A 15,445-nucleotide genomic window follows, 5' to 3' on the forward strand; every position below is an offset into this window, starting at 1 on the left:
GGGGATGTAGATTAGAACCACGAGACGTACATACTTTTTATCCTGTTTCAGTGTGACGTAACATAAAACGTGGTTTAACAATACGCAACAAACCGAAAAATTTATCAGTCAAAATATCAGTCTAGCCGTTAATTTATTAAAAATGGTATAACAAAACGCAACTAACACAGACTAACAAAACGCAATTGACAGCTAAACGTAATGTTATCTATGATTAAGTATTATTAAAAATTTTACTATTAAAAGAAGTTGATGTGCTTATATCGAGTTTCATTCAGTTTCTTTCAGTTATCATTAACAATGCCACGACCAAGACGATCGATTTTTTCCCGACAAAGCCGTAATGCAATAAATGGGTGAACCGATTATGATGAGCGTTTAAGTGAATTCGAGCATAGTTCAGATTATTTACAATTAAATGTATTTTGTTTCTTTGCATAAGTTTAAAATTTTGTATTTAATATGTGTGTATAGGACGTCTGTCGGGTCTGCTAGTTTAATATAAAAATTACATCAATATGTTTCTAGAGCACAATTGCTATTAAAAAGTTTCAGGCGTTAAAATAAAATAAAAAAGTTTAATCAACAATCTTAATAACAATGATAAGGAAATATTGTTTAAGAATACTAAATAAGTTTATCAATATATTCTTAGCATACATAATATTACGATATATATTGGCGACCTCAATACACTGATAAATAAAATAAAAATATTGTTGGTACATATATACCTATACAGAATACATATATTTTTACTAGATGTCCCCGCGAACTTTCTCCTTAATATCTAGCCTACCTTTTTAGTACATACCAATATGGAAAATTTTGCTATACTACCCCAGACCGTTCGGTTTTCCGGAATGAAAACATTTTAGGTTTTTCTGTGATTTTTCTCTATATAAACCTCAGATTTCAAGTAATAGTAATATATACATATATGATAATATCTTGTAAGAATTTAATCTACTTTTTCCTTAATTAATTGCTAGTCAAAGCTTTTGCAAAAGAAAATGTTGCCTTTACCTTACCTTAATTTGATTCGTCAAAAGATGTGATTGCAGAATAATTTTCGAGCAGGCTTTTTGTTATTTAAAATCTAATTTAACTATTTACATGTAAGTCTAATAAATTTCAAATATACCTCTCTTATAAGATAATTTTTAATTCAAAATAAGTTATTTTACGCTAGTCTACCGAATATAAAACAAATTCAATAAAAACAGACGGAAGAATTAAAAAATATCACACATGATTTGTGTGATACTTTTAGATTCTTGACATTTCAGACAAAGAAGGCCTCATCATGTCTCCATTCATCAGAATGTCTTCAGAAGCCCTTGCCTTCGCTGTTAATTCGTTGAAATAATAAAAGTAATTTGGTGTATAAAAATATGTTATTGAAGAATTTTCATAAAGAAACTAGATTAATTAACAAACAAATCTAATTTCATTAAATGAATTATTTTATTACATAAACTACAAATCGAAAGCTGAATGATGTCATATTAGCCAATAATAATTTCCTGATACGTATTAAATTATTAATGAAAAAAACGAAAATCATTGTATTACACCTTAAGCGATAAGGTCCACTAATTATTTATACGAGAATAGATGTAAAATATATCATTTTAGTGGCTTCTTTAGTTGGGACAGGCTGCTAGCTGTGAGTACAATTTTAAATTGATAATTTGTTAAATTGTTTTAAGTTTCTTTATCTAAATACAAACATTTTTTGAATCATGCGCTCATTATATCATACGTTTTTTATATAATTTGTTTACTTCCTCGTTAACGAATGTATCAATTCACGAATTATAATGAATTCATTAATTTATATAATCTAATCTCAGATTTATGTTTGTATACGTATAGTTACACACAGAAAATTCAATACATAGCTGAGATTCTATAGACGTTAGGGGTTCTTTAGGGAAATATTACTGTTATACTCTTGGATGATAATCGTAATGCTTTTTAGGGCTGAAGTGCTGAACTGATTTAGAATTTATTTAATTACTTTTGCTGATTTTCTATCATAGTTATATATTTATATATAGTATATATTTCTATAGTTACTTGTGCTTGCAGGCGCATGTTGATGAACGTGAAACGATAATTAAGTAGAATTTGCGTTATAGCTTTTCAAAGTCTTATATTTAATAGTGTGTTTATATTATCTATTTTTGATAATAATAAATTTGATATCGGCTGTATTATATGGACAAAATATTTATTTCTTGCGAATTTAACACAACATCTTCAAACTTAAATTTAATAATAGACTTTGTAATTCCGTTTACCCGTGGCGTGAGTACGAAAACAGTACATTTAGTTTCGTCAGCTTATAAGGCAAAATTAAATATCAATACTTCATTTTTATAACTTTATAAAAACCAGTGGTTTAGGTCTGGGCCTCAGATATTGTGATCATATGTTTATCTAATAGTCAAATAGGTGATCAGCCTTCTGTGTCTGACACACATCGTCGACTTTTAGACATTCACAAAACAGAATGTCCATTGGTACAAAGATCGAACCCATGACCTCGTGGGATGATAGTCGTACGATGATACCACTAGGCCCACGCTTATAAATTCTAAATTTATAATACATAGAGCAGTTAAGTTTTGGGGACGACTTTTTTTCTTCAGGGTTTCAGGTACTCACCGGCCTTGTCAGTTTCAATTATCGATTTCTGATTATCAAATAACATAAATTTTAACTAAATAACACGAATTCAAGTATTTCTTCCCTTTTTAAGAATATTATTATTATTGGATACATTAAATGGACTATATACTCTCTCTCTATAGATACTCTTTTTTAATTTTAAACATTTCTCCACTAAAAGTGTTTTTTTCCGTACTACACCGGGCATGTGTGGGTAATATTTAGGAGTCGAGACTTAGCTTTTACTGTAACTCCCGTACTTCAAACACGTGAATTTTGAAATAATATGAGAGTTATAGTTTGCACTAAATTAATCTTACCCTAAGTTTGATTATCAATCAACAAGGGCGTCTTAGATATTAATCAATCCATAATTATTATTAATCAATATATGAAATAACGATAAATGGTTTTTCCGTAACAAGGTTTAACCTCATAAATGGTTTCCCTCGGGGAAAGTAAACGCAAAAATAGGTCTCCATAGTGAATTCAAATGTTTTAGTTTCAGGATGTTTGTGGTTTTATTCAGTGCAATAGTCCTATGTTTGGTGTCATGGGTGTACCTACGATGGACTAAAGTGAAACAGTTCTGGGCCGAAAAGGGCGTACCCCATCACCCACCACACCCAATATTCGGAAGCCTTGGATTTTTACAAAAAAAGAATTTTGTAAGTATTTTGTGTTATTGTAAATTAAATTGTTCCTTAGTGGTAAGGTTGATCCTAAGCGACTAAATACAGCATACGCACTTAATACTTTCGCAGCTAATATTTTTTTACCAACTGAATATTTTTACGGACATATCATAATACGTATACCTCGCACTGTTGCCATGGTAATCATGTTTTTTTAAAGTGGTAACCAATATAAGTGACGTCCATTTCTTTAAATAAACCTAGACTTAAGTTCGGTGGCGGTTGTATGAATATGTTAAAATAAAACACTTTGTTTGAAGCTGGGTAACAACTAGCTTTAATTGTTTAAAACATGAGCTTATAACTAAAATAATATTGGGAGTAGTAGAGTTGCGACGCTGGATTAACAAAAAACTAACTTGATATATTGAAGTGTTCGTAAATCTATTTGGCACTTATGTTAATGGACATTATCGGAAATGAGAATGGTAATTACAATTTATGAGTGTGGTAAAAACTAAAGGGCTCATATTGGCTTCAAGTGTGCGATATTGTCTACATTTTGTTTACGCTTCTAATTTTAACTAAATTATATATATGTAACTTAACTAATGTTAGGTTACATAACTCTAGTAATAATTAATTTTACTGCACCAAATACTAGCTGTATGTATGAGTTCATATTACAAAGATTCATAAATTCACATTTTTCAGAGCATATGGCTGATCGAAACCATACGACACTTCAAGTCCCCGTACGTTGGAATATGGTTATTCTGGAGACCTGCTCTTATCATCAATTCACCAGAAATAGCAAGAAATGTTCTTGTGAAGGATTTCGGCAGTTTTAGGAACAGATTTGTTGCTGCTGGACCTGGAGATCCAATCGGGCTTAATTTATTGACAGCAGATGTGAGTTCTTAAATATTTATTTTAAAATCCAATGTACATTTGACAGTGAACTTCAAATTTCTGCATCAAAAATTAATCCATGGCCGAGGTACCGACACACAATAGAGTTATTCGCTACCTGCTGTGAAATTTATATAGTTAAATGAATCAATCAATTAATAACAGAAAAACAATAACTAACCTTAAAATATATTATTAAAAGGAGTCCCGTTAGGTAAAGTTCCGAAGATACCTACTGGCAACATTCCCCCTTTGAATAGCAGGACTAAATCTTTGTCAGAGATAGCCGCCAGCTCTTCGGTCTCCTGTGATGTATTAAAAACAATAAATTTTGTCTAAAAAATAAAATTTTGGGGTGGACACCCCTTATCACTTAGGGGTTTGAAAGTAGCCGATTCTCAGACTTACTGAATATGCAAACAAAATTTAATAAGAATCGGTCGAGCCGTTTCGTAGGAGTATGGGAACGAACATTGTGACTCGAGAATTTTATATATTAGATATGTAAGCTACAGGAACAGTCAATCTACTGTTTTAATAGTAACCATACAGATATAACGTTACTTTGACACCTTCAGGATCCATTGTGGTCTTCCATTCGACGTCGCCTAACGAACATCTTCACGGCATCCAAATTACGGGCTCTGCAGCATCTCTTTGACACCAAAACTAGTGAGCTCATCCAACGTATAGACAACACTGAAGATAAAACGAAAATAAGTGTTCGGGTAAGATTATTGAAATCGTATTATTTTTTAAAGGGTCGCTACCCAAGGTTCATCTGTATTGTACGTCAACTTCGTTTCATTTCATTCGTTTCATTTATTTTTTTTCATTCATTTCATTTTTAATAATTATCAATTAGCACGTTATTCTACGAACTTAAACAATGTTTTACGTGATTTATGTTTGTTTAATTAGTGAAATATTTCGAGGGAATAATGAAAACGGAAATGAAATACACAATCTCATTTCAGTTTTAGGAATACACTAATTTCATACAGAAAATATTTCTTGCTTAACTTTTTAAAATAATAGAGGTGTCTATTATGACACAAAGTTGTTAAAAGTTACTCAACGAGTACGAGTATATACGTAATAGTAAAAGTATAGTAGCATAGTAAATATATATAATCTGGGGGCACATCAAGTCGATTGCTATTATTACCTTGACGATTGGATATAATAGGTATTATAAGAAAATCCATTGCTTTTCAAGAAGTACAAATACCGGAAAGGATAAAAAGTAGGGCAAAAAGAATGAGATGCCATCAAAAATAGAACTTCCAAACAAAAACCAACTCACAACGCATCTCACAACTTTTTACGGTCAAACTGCGAGACTAGGTTTTTTTCATAAATATGTTTTTGATGACTATATGTTTTAAATATATCCGACCAGCACCAAGCACAGCGCCAAAACTATACATGTCGCAGCCAACTAAGCAGTTCATTAACCATCCTAGCCTCTTAAGTAAACAGCGCCGTTTAACTGGCGGCCTGAAAATATTCAGCCGAAGCGTTTGTAACAACATTTAATATACTGGCTGGCTAATGCTTAGGCCATTCGTACGATAGAGTGACCATGTGTCAGAACAGACTGTATGTTGTAAATATATCCGACCAGCACCAAGCACAACGCCAAAAGTATACATGTCGCAGCCAACTAAGTAGTTCATTTACCATCCTAGCCTCTTAAGTAAACAGCGCCGTTTAACTGGCGGCCTGAAAAATATTCAGCCGTAGCGTTTATGAAAAAAAAAATGAAAATGAAAAAATATTTATTCAATCACTTACAATGATAACAACATGTGGCTGGAGCCTCCATTTAAGTATGTATAATATACTTGTGTTTGGAGTATCCGCTCTTCCTAGGTACACTTAATTAGGTATGTAAGTTTAGACAAAAGGGAATAATATTACAAAAACAAAACAATATTTATACAAGTTAAAAGATGCATCGTGTATGAGTGATAAATTGAGGGGTGTTCGTTGTATTCAGTTAAGTGTATGTTGATGTGTGAGAGTGTAAGTGTGTGTGAGTGAGTGTGTATGAGGTATGTGTGTATATGTCTGTATCATATGTTTGAGTGTGTGTGTTCTTTTAGAGTGTAAGATAAAAGTAGACTTTAGAATAGTAATTCTTAGATAATAGATTCAACTTCTTCATAGGTTTGAGTTTTTAACCAACAATTTATAGTTATTTTACATTTATATTTATTCATATTATATAGATTTAATTCCTTGTTTAATTTATTATATAAGTTAGCAGACTGGTAGCAGTACTGTCTATGAGCATATTTAGTTTTAAAAGTTGGTAAAGGTGCCACATTATGCCTTCTACGTCTGTTCAAAATACTAGGATCATATCCAATATGTCGATGGGTTCTAAGAGTAGTTTGCAGTACATACAACTTACGTACTGACAGAAGATCGCTAACCGCATATAACATTTCCGTAGGGAATCTGTATGGCTTAAAATGGATAACTTTGAGTAGTGACCTTTGTGCTCTCTCCAGTTCCAGGAATTTTATTTTAATGGCACCACCCCAGGCCGGAATGCAGTATATTAATATTGACTGCGCAAGAGCAGTATAAATTTGTTTTAGGAGGGCCGAGTCAGCTACGTGTCTTAGATTTTTAAATAACCATATGAGTTTTCTTACTCTAGCCATAACTAGCTCTATATGATCGCGCCATGATAGGCGTTGGTCTACCATAGTACCCAGGTATCTTACGCAGTTTTGCCGCTTAATAAAATCGCATGAGCATATTATAGAATGAGGTGAGCCACAAGTATGTATTTGAATAGCAAACGTCGGAGGTGGTTGAGAGGAGTTATAATTGGAGAAGCATACATAGTTAGTTTTAGAGGTATTGAGGGTCAAAAGGTTATCGCTGAGCCACTTAGCTATTCTTGCAAGGCCCTTTTGGGAATTATTTTTAACAGCCTCCCAGGTGTCAGCTACAAAAACGACAGCAGTGTCGTCAGCATAAGTGAACATTGTTCCCTCTTCTATATCCATGTTACATAAATTATTAATATATACAAGGAATAGAGTGGGCCCCAATACACTTCCTTGCGGAACTCCGAAGGTGATTTCACATTGTTCACTTTGGTGTTTTCCTATTTTTACACTCTGTTTTCGATTGCATAAATAGTCTTTGAATAATTTCAAGGGAATTCCTCTTATACCTATTTTCTCCAACTTGTCGATAAGGTCTGTAATTGATACTGAGTCAAATGCCTTTTTCATATCCAAAAACACTGCAGCACATTTTTTGTTTTTATCCACAGCATTAGTAATAAGCGATGTGAGATCCAACACGGCATCTTCTGTCGATAAATCCCGTCTAAAGCCATATTGACTTGGGGAGAGGATATTAAATGTATTAAGGTAGTTCATTAAACGTTTATTAATTATTTTCTCCAGTATTTTGGCAATAGGTGGTAAAACAGAAATAGGCCTGTAATTGCTTATATCCGTTTTATCATCTCCTTTGTACACTGGGGTAACTACAGCGATTTTCAGTGCATCTGGAAAGACACCTTGAGCAAAGCATAGATTGATCAAATGAACAATAATAGGGACAATTATATCAGCAGTTAGCTTTAAGAATTGGGTAGGAATGCCATCCCAGCCTGGAGCACTATTTGATTTTAACCCCATCAGGACATTAAGAACCTCATCATTGTCAGTATCTCTTAATACAAATGAAGTTAAGTGAGGATAATTCGAAGTAGTTTTGTCAGAACAATTGTATGCGGGTTGTTGTGCAAGGATACCTTCTGCTAGTGATTTGCCAACTTGGGTAAAATATTGATTACAATGATCTATAGACTCTTGTGCTGTTTCTTTACAGTGGAGCAGTTCGTAATTGTCGCTTTTATTTTTATTCCGATTTGTAATATTGTTGACAGTTTGCCATAATTTTTTTGAGTTGTTTTTATTTAGAATTAGTTGCTGTTTATTATAATTTCTTTTTAGGTTTCTGATTAATTTATTACAATAATTTCGATATCTACGGTAAGTTATTTTTAAAATTTCATTATCAGGGTCTAATTTTAGCTTTTTCTGCATGTTATTCCTATTTCTGACACATCGTAGAATGCCCAAAGTCATCCATGGCTTAACTACACGATATTTGCATGTAATGATCTTAGTGACTGTATGTAAATCTAAGGTTTGTCTTATTTTACTTAGTAAGAGCTCTATAATCATGTTGGGGTTGTTTAATGAAGTTAAGTCAGCCACCAATGTGCTATCTCTTAGAGTAGCTATCGCCTTATCGTAATCAATGAATGTTTTTGTCTTAGTGGAAGCACCTGACTTTGGTATATTGGAGAGCCTTAAGAATATGGTGGAGTGATCAGTGACAGAAGTATTTATTACATTTATATTTGCGGAATGTTTATTTTTGTCTAGTCTCAGCATAAAGTGATCCAGACAATTACCATACCGTGTAGGTAGTACATGGCCAGGTAGCAAGCCGTGCATAGCCAGCATGTTTAAATAGTAAAGCCGGTTATTACGCTCCTGCTGCGGAGCATCATTTCTGTCAATCAGGTTAATGTTAATATCCCCGGTTATAATTAAATTAATACAATTTTTCAAAGATGTTAAATGTCGGTCTAATGAGTCCGTGAAGGGCTCGGAATTAGTATGTGAAGGGGACCGGTATATTCCTAGCACGGTAACTCCACAAAATAAAATTTGGAGGCAGGATGCATGTGTTAGAATAATTTCTTTGACATTGACACTGTGTTTTCTAGAAACATAGATAACAACACCATCACATTGGTTTATATGGTTTGTAGTCGAATAAGAAGTGTAGTTCTCCATTTGGGGTATTGGTTTATCACTATCTATTCTACATTCAGTTAAAATTATCAAATCTGCTTCAAAATTAAGCTGGGCAAGGGTGAGTTGGAAATCATCTAACTTGCTGTATACCGACACAATATTCTGAGAAATTATTTTTAAATCATTTTTATGAAATTTAGGGGATTGGTTACATATGTCATGAACATCACATAAGCTAGAATTAGCCACCTCACTATTGTCAATTTCTGTTATCAATGAGATTACGTTATCCATAATTGGATGGAATTTTAAATAAACCATTCATTTTATTAGCTTGTTGGTTATGAAGTGTGTTAAATAGTCTACTTATTATGAAAGTATCGCGTACTGATAATGTGTGAATATGTTTGGAGAAGGTGTGTGTGTAGTAGTGTAGGGCCGAATCCAAGCCTTTGTTAATAAAGTATTTATGTGTCTTGGTAGTAGTAATGAGTAATGTGTGTACAATCGGGAACAAAATTTGATAAAAGAATAACATAAGATATTTTACTATGTAGTTAAAAAGATGTGGTTTGGGTGCTATTGGGGCAATATGTAAAACTAGTATGAAATAACATAATATGGTAAAACAAAAATATAAAATGGGCCGAGCAAGCAAAGACAGAGAGAGATAACAAGGTTCAAGAATTAAGTCTAGTCATTGCTCTCCTAGTAGTTTTTGGACGATTGCTTCATTATTTATAGTGATAATGGGTGAATTTTCAGATTTTCTGACGTAGACACGGCCATAGGAAGTCCAGCAAAACTTATAAGATTTTGATCTCATTAGATCTCTAGCAAGGAAGTACAGCCGAGCCCTGGAGGCGGTCAGCTGTTCTGCTACGTAGACAGGGATATTTTCTTGACCTTGTGATTTTAATCCTAGGTGTTTAGCTCGTAATTTATCCTTGTTCTTCAAGTTGTATGTTTTACAGGCCTGTAGAAACTTCATTTTTAATAAGGTAGTGCTTAATTCAACTATTATAGGGGAACTAGCATTTCCCTCCCTCTTAAATCTTATCCTGTAAATATCATTAATGTCTTTTTCACTCAACTGACAGTTGACTGATTTAGCCAACTCTAAGGTCATAATTATAAGGTCTTCTTTTGTTTCCTTATCAGCCTTGGGTGCATTTTTTATTTCAATGTTATTCTTCAATCTATCTCTTTTTAAGTCTTCTAGCTGTCCCTCCAAAATAGAAATATGTTCCTTGTCCTTTTTCCTTTCTATTTCGAGAAGTTCTAACTTCTTTTTAAGTTCTACATTCTGTTCAGCGAGGAAGGACATAGTTGTCTGGATATTTGTGTTTGTCTTACTTATTTCGGTAAGAGTGGATTCAAGCTTTTTGGAGCCACTTTCTTGCGATTTAAACATTGTTAAAATGAGTGTTTTTATCTCTTCTCTAAAAACGTCAAATCGGTCCACATTCGTATCATCTTCTCTTCTTCTCTTGTTTCTCAAGGCCACATAGTTGGGAGGAGTGATTTGTTCCATTTCCATACCAATTTGATCAATGGCAGATTCAGATAGTGACTTATCTCCAATAGGATTCATCCTTTATTATAATGAGTTTAACAGTTGTCTATTCGATAGTACAAGCAGATGTTTGCAAAAAATGTGAATGCACTAAACAATGGAATGTCCGATAAGAAGTTCCCGATGGCTCAAGGTAAATAGGCCAATAGATAATTAGTGGGCGTGGCCACAGTCACCTGTTGCAATCAGCGCGGGCGCAGGACGCAGGTAGTGGTGGTAAGCGGGGCACGAGTGTGACGCTGGTAGGGATGTGGGCGTGGCGTAAATTCACAGCTTTAGGGGATTCGATAAGATTAATATTGAGTGGGATCAATACCTTCGATAGTGGGGTGATCGGGCGCAGTACCAGGAGCGCACGTAGTAATTAGATGGTTGCTTGACTACACTTCACTTTGTTTATGTTCTCCTAGTAGACAGTTATATTTATTTTTCGATTTGAATTTATTAAAATTAAAATACAAATAAAAATAAAGCACTCAGCACGTCTACACCTTATGGCGATCCGGGGGGAAGAGGAAAAAAATCTTCGTTTATACATTTAATAAACTGGCTGGCTAAAACTTAGGCCATTCACAAAGAACACCTTTCTTCCACATGAGGGAGACCTTCCTCACATTGTCACAGTTCTTTCTTAAATACTTATATTCATATATACTATATTTGTTAGTGTAAGTTAAGTCAGTTAAAGGGGCGGCGTAGTACATCGCCCATAGCACAATCACTATGTAGGTGTGTTTTGTTTTTGAATGATTTGCAAAAATTTTCACCAAATAATGATGATTACGCCTAATTAGCCTTATCGTTGATTAAAGATAAATATATCTCGATTAAATACAAAACTATTATGCAACAAAAGGTTCAGGGTTATGAGAATATGAAAGTCATCTTTGCGTCGATACGGGTGTCAGGTGTTTGTGACGTATTTATTTATTTAAAGCCGCGCCAACACATGAGAGAACAAAGAAACAACACGAACTAGAATCAAAGTGTGGTCTCGGTAATAGGTGCGGGCGGCAGGCTCATATTACATATGATACAACTAATAATGTAAATTAAATTATTTATTTATAAGTTCTAAAACAACGTGTATGACATAACAAATTTTACACACATACACATAAATTATTTTGAACATAAGCTAGCTAGCAAGGGAAAAAATTAAATAAGGAACCACAAAATGAAAAATAACAACTAAAACTAAAAACTAATATACGAAAAGAGACCAAAGTCAAGTGCTAAAAGAAAATTTCCTTCGTATCACTAATCAGATGTGCGAGCCATTCGGGCCTTGAAGCAGAACTCAACTCCACTTTCCATAAAATTTCTATAGTTTCCTACAATTAGTAGAATATTCAAACTCCTATACACTTTCTTTCATTACAAATACGCCCACAAATTTATAAAGTGCTCCACATTATAAATTTCCTATACAAAATGTATCGTATTGTTCGAGCTATGGCCGCCGAAACTTTAACAAATATTGTAGTGATTCTTATAGAACTTAAATATGGCACGTACATATTTATTACTTTTAACGGAAATCTAGTAGCCTAATGTTAACAAAAATATCAATGGCCTCTAAGTGATATAACTATACGGTTTCCTCATAATGTTTTCTTTAACCGAACGAACCGGTGCGCTCATAAAAAAGTCCATAGAAAAGTCCATCCGTAGATAGAGTACACGACCTTAGTATTGAGAGAATCACGCTCAAGCCACTAGGTTACTACTCTAAGATTACCACATCTGATTAGAGGCTAAAATATTGAAAAAGATAGCGATAAAATCTACTGACACAAAATTTAAATAGAAAAGCAATCGTTTACAACTAAACAGTAATAATAAACTTACTAAGCTGACAGAACTAGAATTCTTTAATTTGTTTGGTCTTCAATTGGTAAATAAATATTATTAAGAAAATTAAAGTTATTATTGTCCTAAATTAGATATATTTATCTAATTTAGGACAAGCAAAAAGCAACTTTTAAATTTTCGTCTGTGCTCAAATCACGTGTTAAATGTATCATACATAAAAGATGTCCACGATATCACGATGTTCTATTTTACAATTATATCGACTTTCCAGATGATGTGTACGGATTACACAACAGATGTTGTAGGAACAGCTTCCTTTGGAGTAAAAACCAATGCCACATTAACAGGAGAAGACCCAATCAGAACCATCACAAAATCTTTTATGGACTTTGACCTCCTGAGAGGTATCAGTTGGAGCGCAATATTCTTCTTTCCTAAAGTCGCCGAGTTTTTCAGGTATATTCCTTTCAAGTAATCATCTATCGTGTTATAAACGAAAAATTGTCATAGTAATACCATCAGACAACATACAACTATTACAAAAAAAAAATTACGATTTAAATCGCTAGTGTTCGGAATTGCGTCACATAGAGGCTTATTTAATAATATTATAGTATCATTAGATACAGAGGTAGTCTAGGTAAATACAGAAGTATTTTTTTTATTTATTAGCATAATAATGTTTAATATTATTTGATCGAGGTGTCAAATGGTTGAGATTTGCAATAAATAGTCCCATAGGAAGACTGTTGTAATCAGATCTATAGTAATCAAAATATTTTAGTACATTTATGAGTTGGTTGAGGCAGACACGTTTCTATATATTTTCTAGGTCCTCTCATTCTCAGCTCATGCTGAAAAGAGAACATATTGGGCAATACGAGACCTTCCAAGCTAAATTGTCTAATAATGGATTGATTACAGGTTTAAAATGTTCCCCAAAAAATCTACGGATTTCTTCAAGAGGATCTACCTTACAGTTTCCAAACAGAGACAGCAGCAAAACGCACCTGGAAGTTCTCCTAAGGATCTCCTTGATGCACTAATTAGCTTAAAAGAAAATGTTGGGGGACCTAATGAAGGTAACATGAAACTTTTGCTAATATTTTATTTATATACTAGCTGACCCGGCGAACTTCGTTCCACCTTACTTACCTTACCTTAGTCTAATAATACAGTGTTAAATTTAGTTAAACTTATTTTAGGATTTCATTAAGGTTAACATTAATACGACTTTTTTTGCAAATACAGAAATGTTTAACTGCTTGCCATTTCGAAAGAAGAATGGCCGTTTTACACATTAGGCCTCCTCTCTCTAGCGCCAATATTGCGATACTGCATGATAAAGCACTTTCTGATATACAAAATTTTTTGATAAGGTGACATAACTTCTATCAAGATCAAAGCCTGGTTATCCTCATTCACCTCAAGATCGGAATTTCTTGAACTGACACGAATTCGACGTAAAATGATGCGTAGTTTTGTCAACAGATGGCACCACATGCTGTTTGCATTCGTAAAATTAATTTATATATTAATTAATTTATTGTTATTCGATGACCTATCCGATATTTTATTACTTATTCTGCTATTTTTCTCCACCAAAAAAGAGATAACTAACAACTAGTAACTAACACGACTTTGTTTCATACATTAAGATGTTTCTTATCAAGACCCTTCTTCCTTTAAAATTATGACAGAAATATGGTTGTGCCCCTGTGTTGTGAGTGACTGTGGTGATTAATATTCGATATTATCTTTAAAATATGTTTTTAAGAAAAAGTAGTCTTGGTGTCACAACTAATAAAAACAAGTCGTATAAGACATAATGTATACGTGAATGTATGAGTGTGTGCGTATGTATTTGAGAGTTGTGATATGCGTGCGCTGTGTCAGTTTTTGGAACCAAAGAGTCATGCCTCAAGCATTTTCTTTCTCAAAAAACTGAAAATGCAATTACATTAACCGAAGTGCTTCAAAACGAAAGCTCCTTTTAAAACTTTGATTTTTTTTTTACAACGTAGAGAGTTCTAAAGAGAACTGACAATTAACTTGGTCTACTATTTTAAGGGTCTGTTTCACAATGTACGGATAAGTTCTACATAAGTTCCAAATGAGCTATTTATTTCTTATTGGTAGGATAAACACTATTTTTGTGTTTCACGACTGTCAGATAGCGCTAATCGTCACATAAAGTTCATCATAAGTTATGAGTCCGATGAATGTCAAATAGCACAATTTATCTTCCAAATAATTTATGTGTTGCATTGCTATTTGGTACTTTATCCATACATTGTGAAACAGACCCTTAGTGTTACAATTACTAATAAAAAACAAGTCGTATAAGACATAAAGTATACGTGAATGTATGAGTGTGTGCGTATGTATTTGAGCGTTGTGATTTGCGTGCGCTGTGTCAGTTTTTCGAACCTCAGTTTCATGCCAAAATAAGTAGTAAATATAGGAGCATTTTCTTTCTCAAAGCTATTACAACGACAATAGACGAAAACTGAATATGCAATAATTACATTAAGCTAATTGCTTCAAAACGAAAGCTCCTTTTAAAACTTTAATATGTATTATTATTTTACAACGTAGTAGAGAGTTTTAAAGACTGACAATTAACTTAGTCTACTATTTTAAACATTACATAAAACTTTTCGTTCGTTTACCAATTAAATACTATATTTTTACACCTATTTTTTTTTCAGAATTATCAGACGATACGATTGTGGCCCAGGCTGTAGCATTCCTTTTCGCTGGTTACGAAACTTCCGGTTCCTCCCTGGCGTTTGCACTTTACGAACTAGCATTTTATCCAGAAATACAGGTAAGCTTTAGACTCTTAGGGACTAACTTAAAGAATATTTCAGATTACTTCGAGCTTAAGTAATAAACTTAAACGCTTTTGAATAGCACTATTAGTTTTTAGTTTATTTTATTGACATAACTGTTACACATTTAAAGAAAACACTTTTTTACCGGATTGAAGTCATGTATTATTTATAACTAGCTGGCCTGGCGAA

General features: G+C 33.3%; 1 protein-coding gene across 2 annotated transcripts in view; it reads left to right on the forward strand.

Annotated features, from left to right (window-relative positions):
• Positions 1 to 1,556: 1,556 nt before the first annotated feature.
• Positions 1,557 to 15,445, forward strand: part of LOC125053419 (cytochrome P450 6k1-like) — a 31,622-nt gene continuing 17,733 nt past the window's right edge. For both annotated transcript variants that reach the window (XM_047654794.1, XM_047654793.1), the window contains exons 1-7: positions 1,557 to 1,669; positions 3,179 to 3,344; positions 4,026 to 4,223; positions 4,802 to 4,951; positions 12,691 to 12,875; positions 13,344 to 13,501; positions 15,131 to 15,249. In XM_047654794.1, the coding sequence (XP_047510750.1) occupies positions 3,186 to 3,344; positions 4,026 to 4,223; positions 4,802 to 4,951; positions 12,691 to 12,875; positions 13,344 to 13,501; positions 15,131 to 15,249 (969 nt within the window). In that variant the 5' untranslated portion in view covers positions 1,557 to 1,669; positions 3,179 to 3,185. The remainder of the gene's footprint in view (positions 1,670 to 3,178; positions 3,345 to 4,025; positions 4,224 to 4,801; positions 4,952 to 12,690; positions 12,876 to 13,343; positions 13,502 to 15,130; positions 15,250 to 15,445) is intronic.

This window comes from Pieris napi, chromosome 10 (genome assembly GCF_905475465.1).
Source record: "Pieris napi chromosome 10, ilPieNapi1.2, whole genome shotgun sequence".
Taxonomy (NCBI): domain Eukaryota; kingdom Metazoa; phylum Arthropoda; class Insecta; order Lepidoptera; family Pieridae; genus Pieris; species Pieris napi.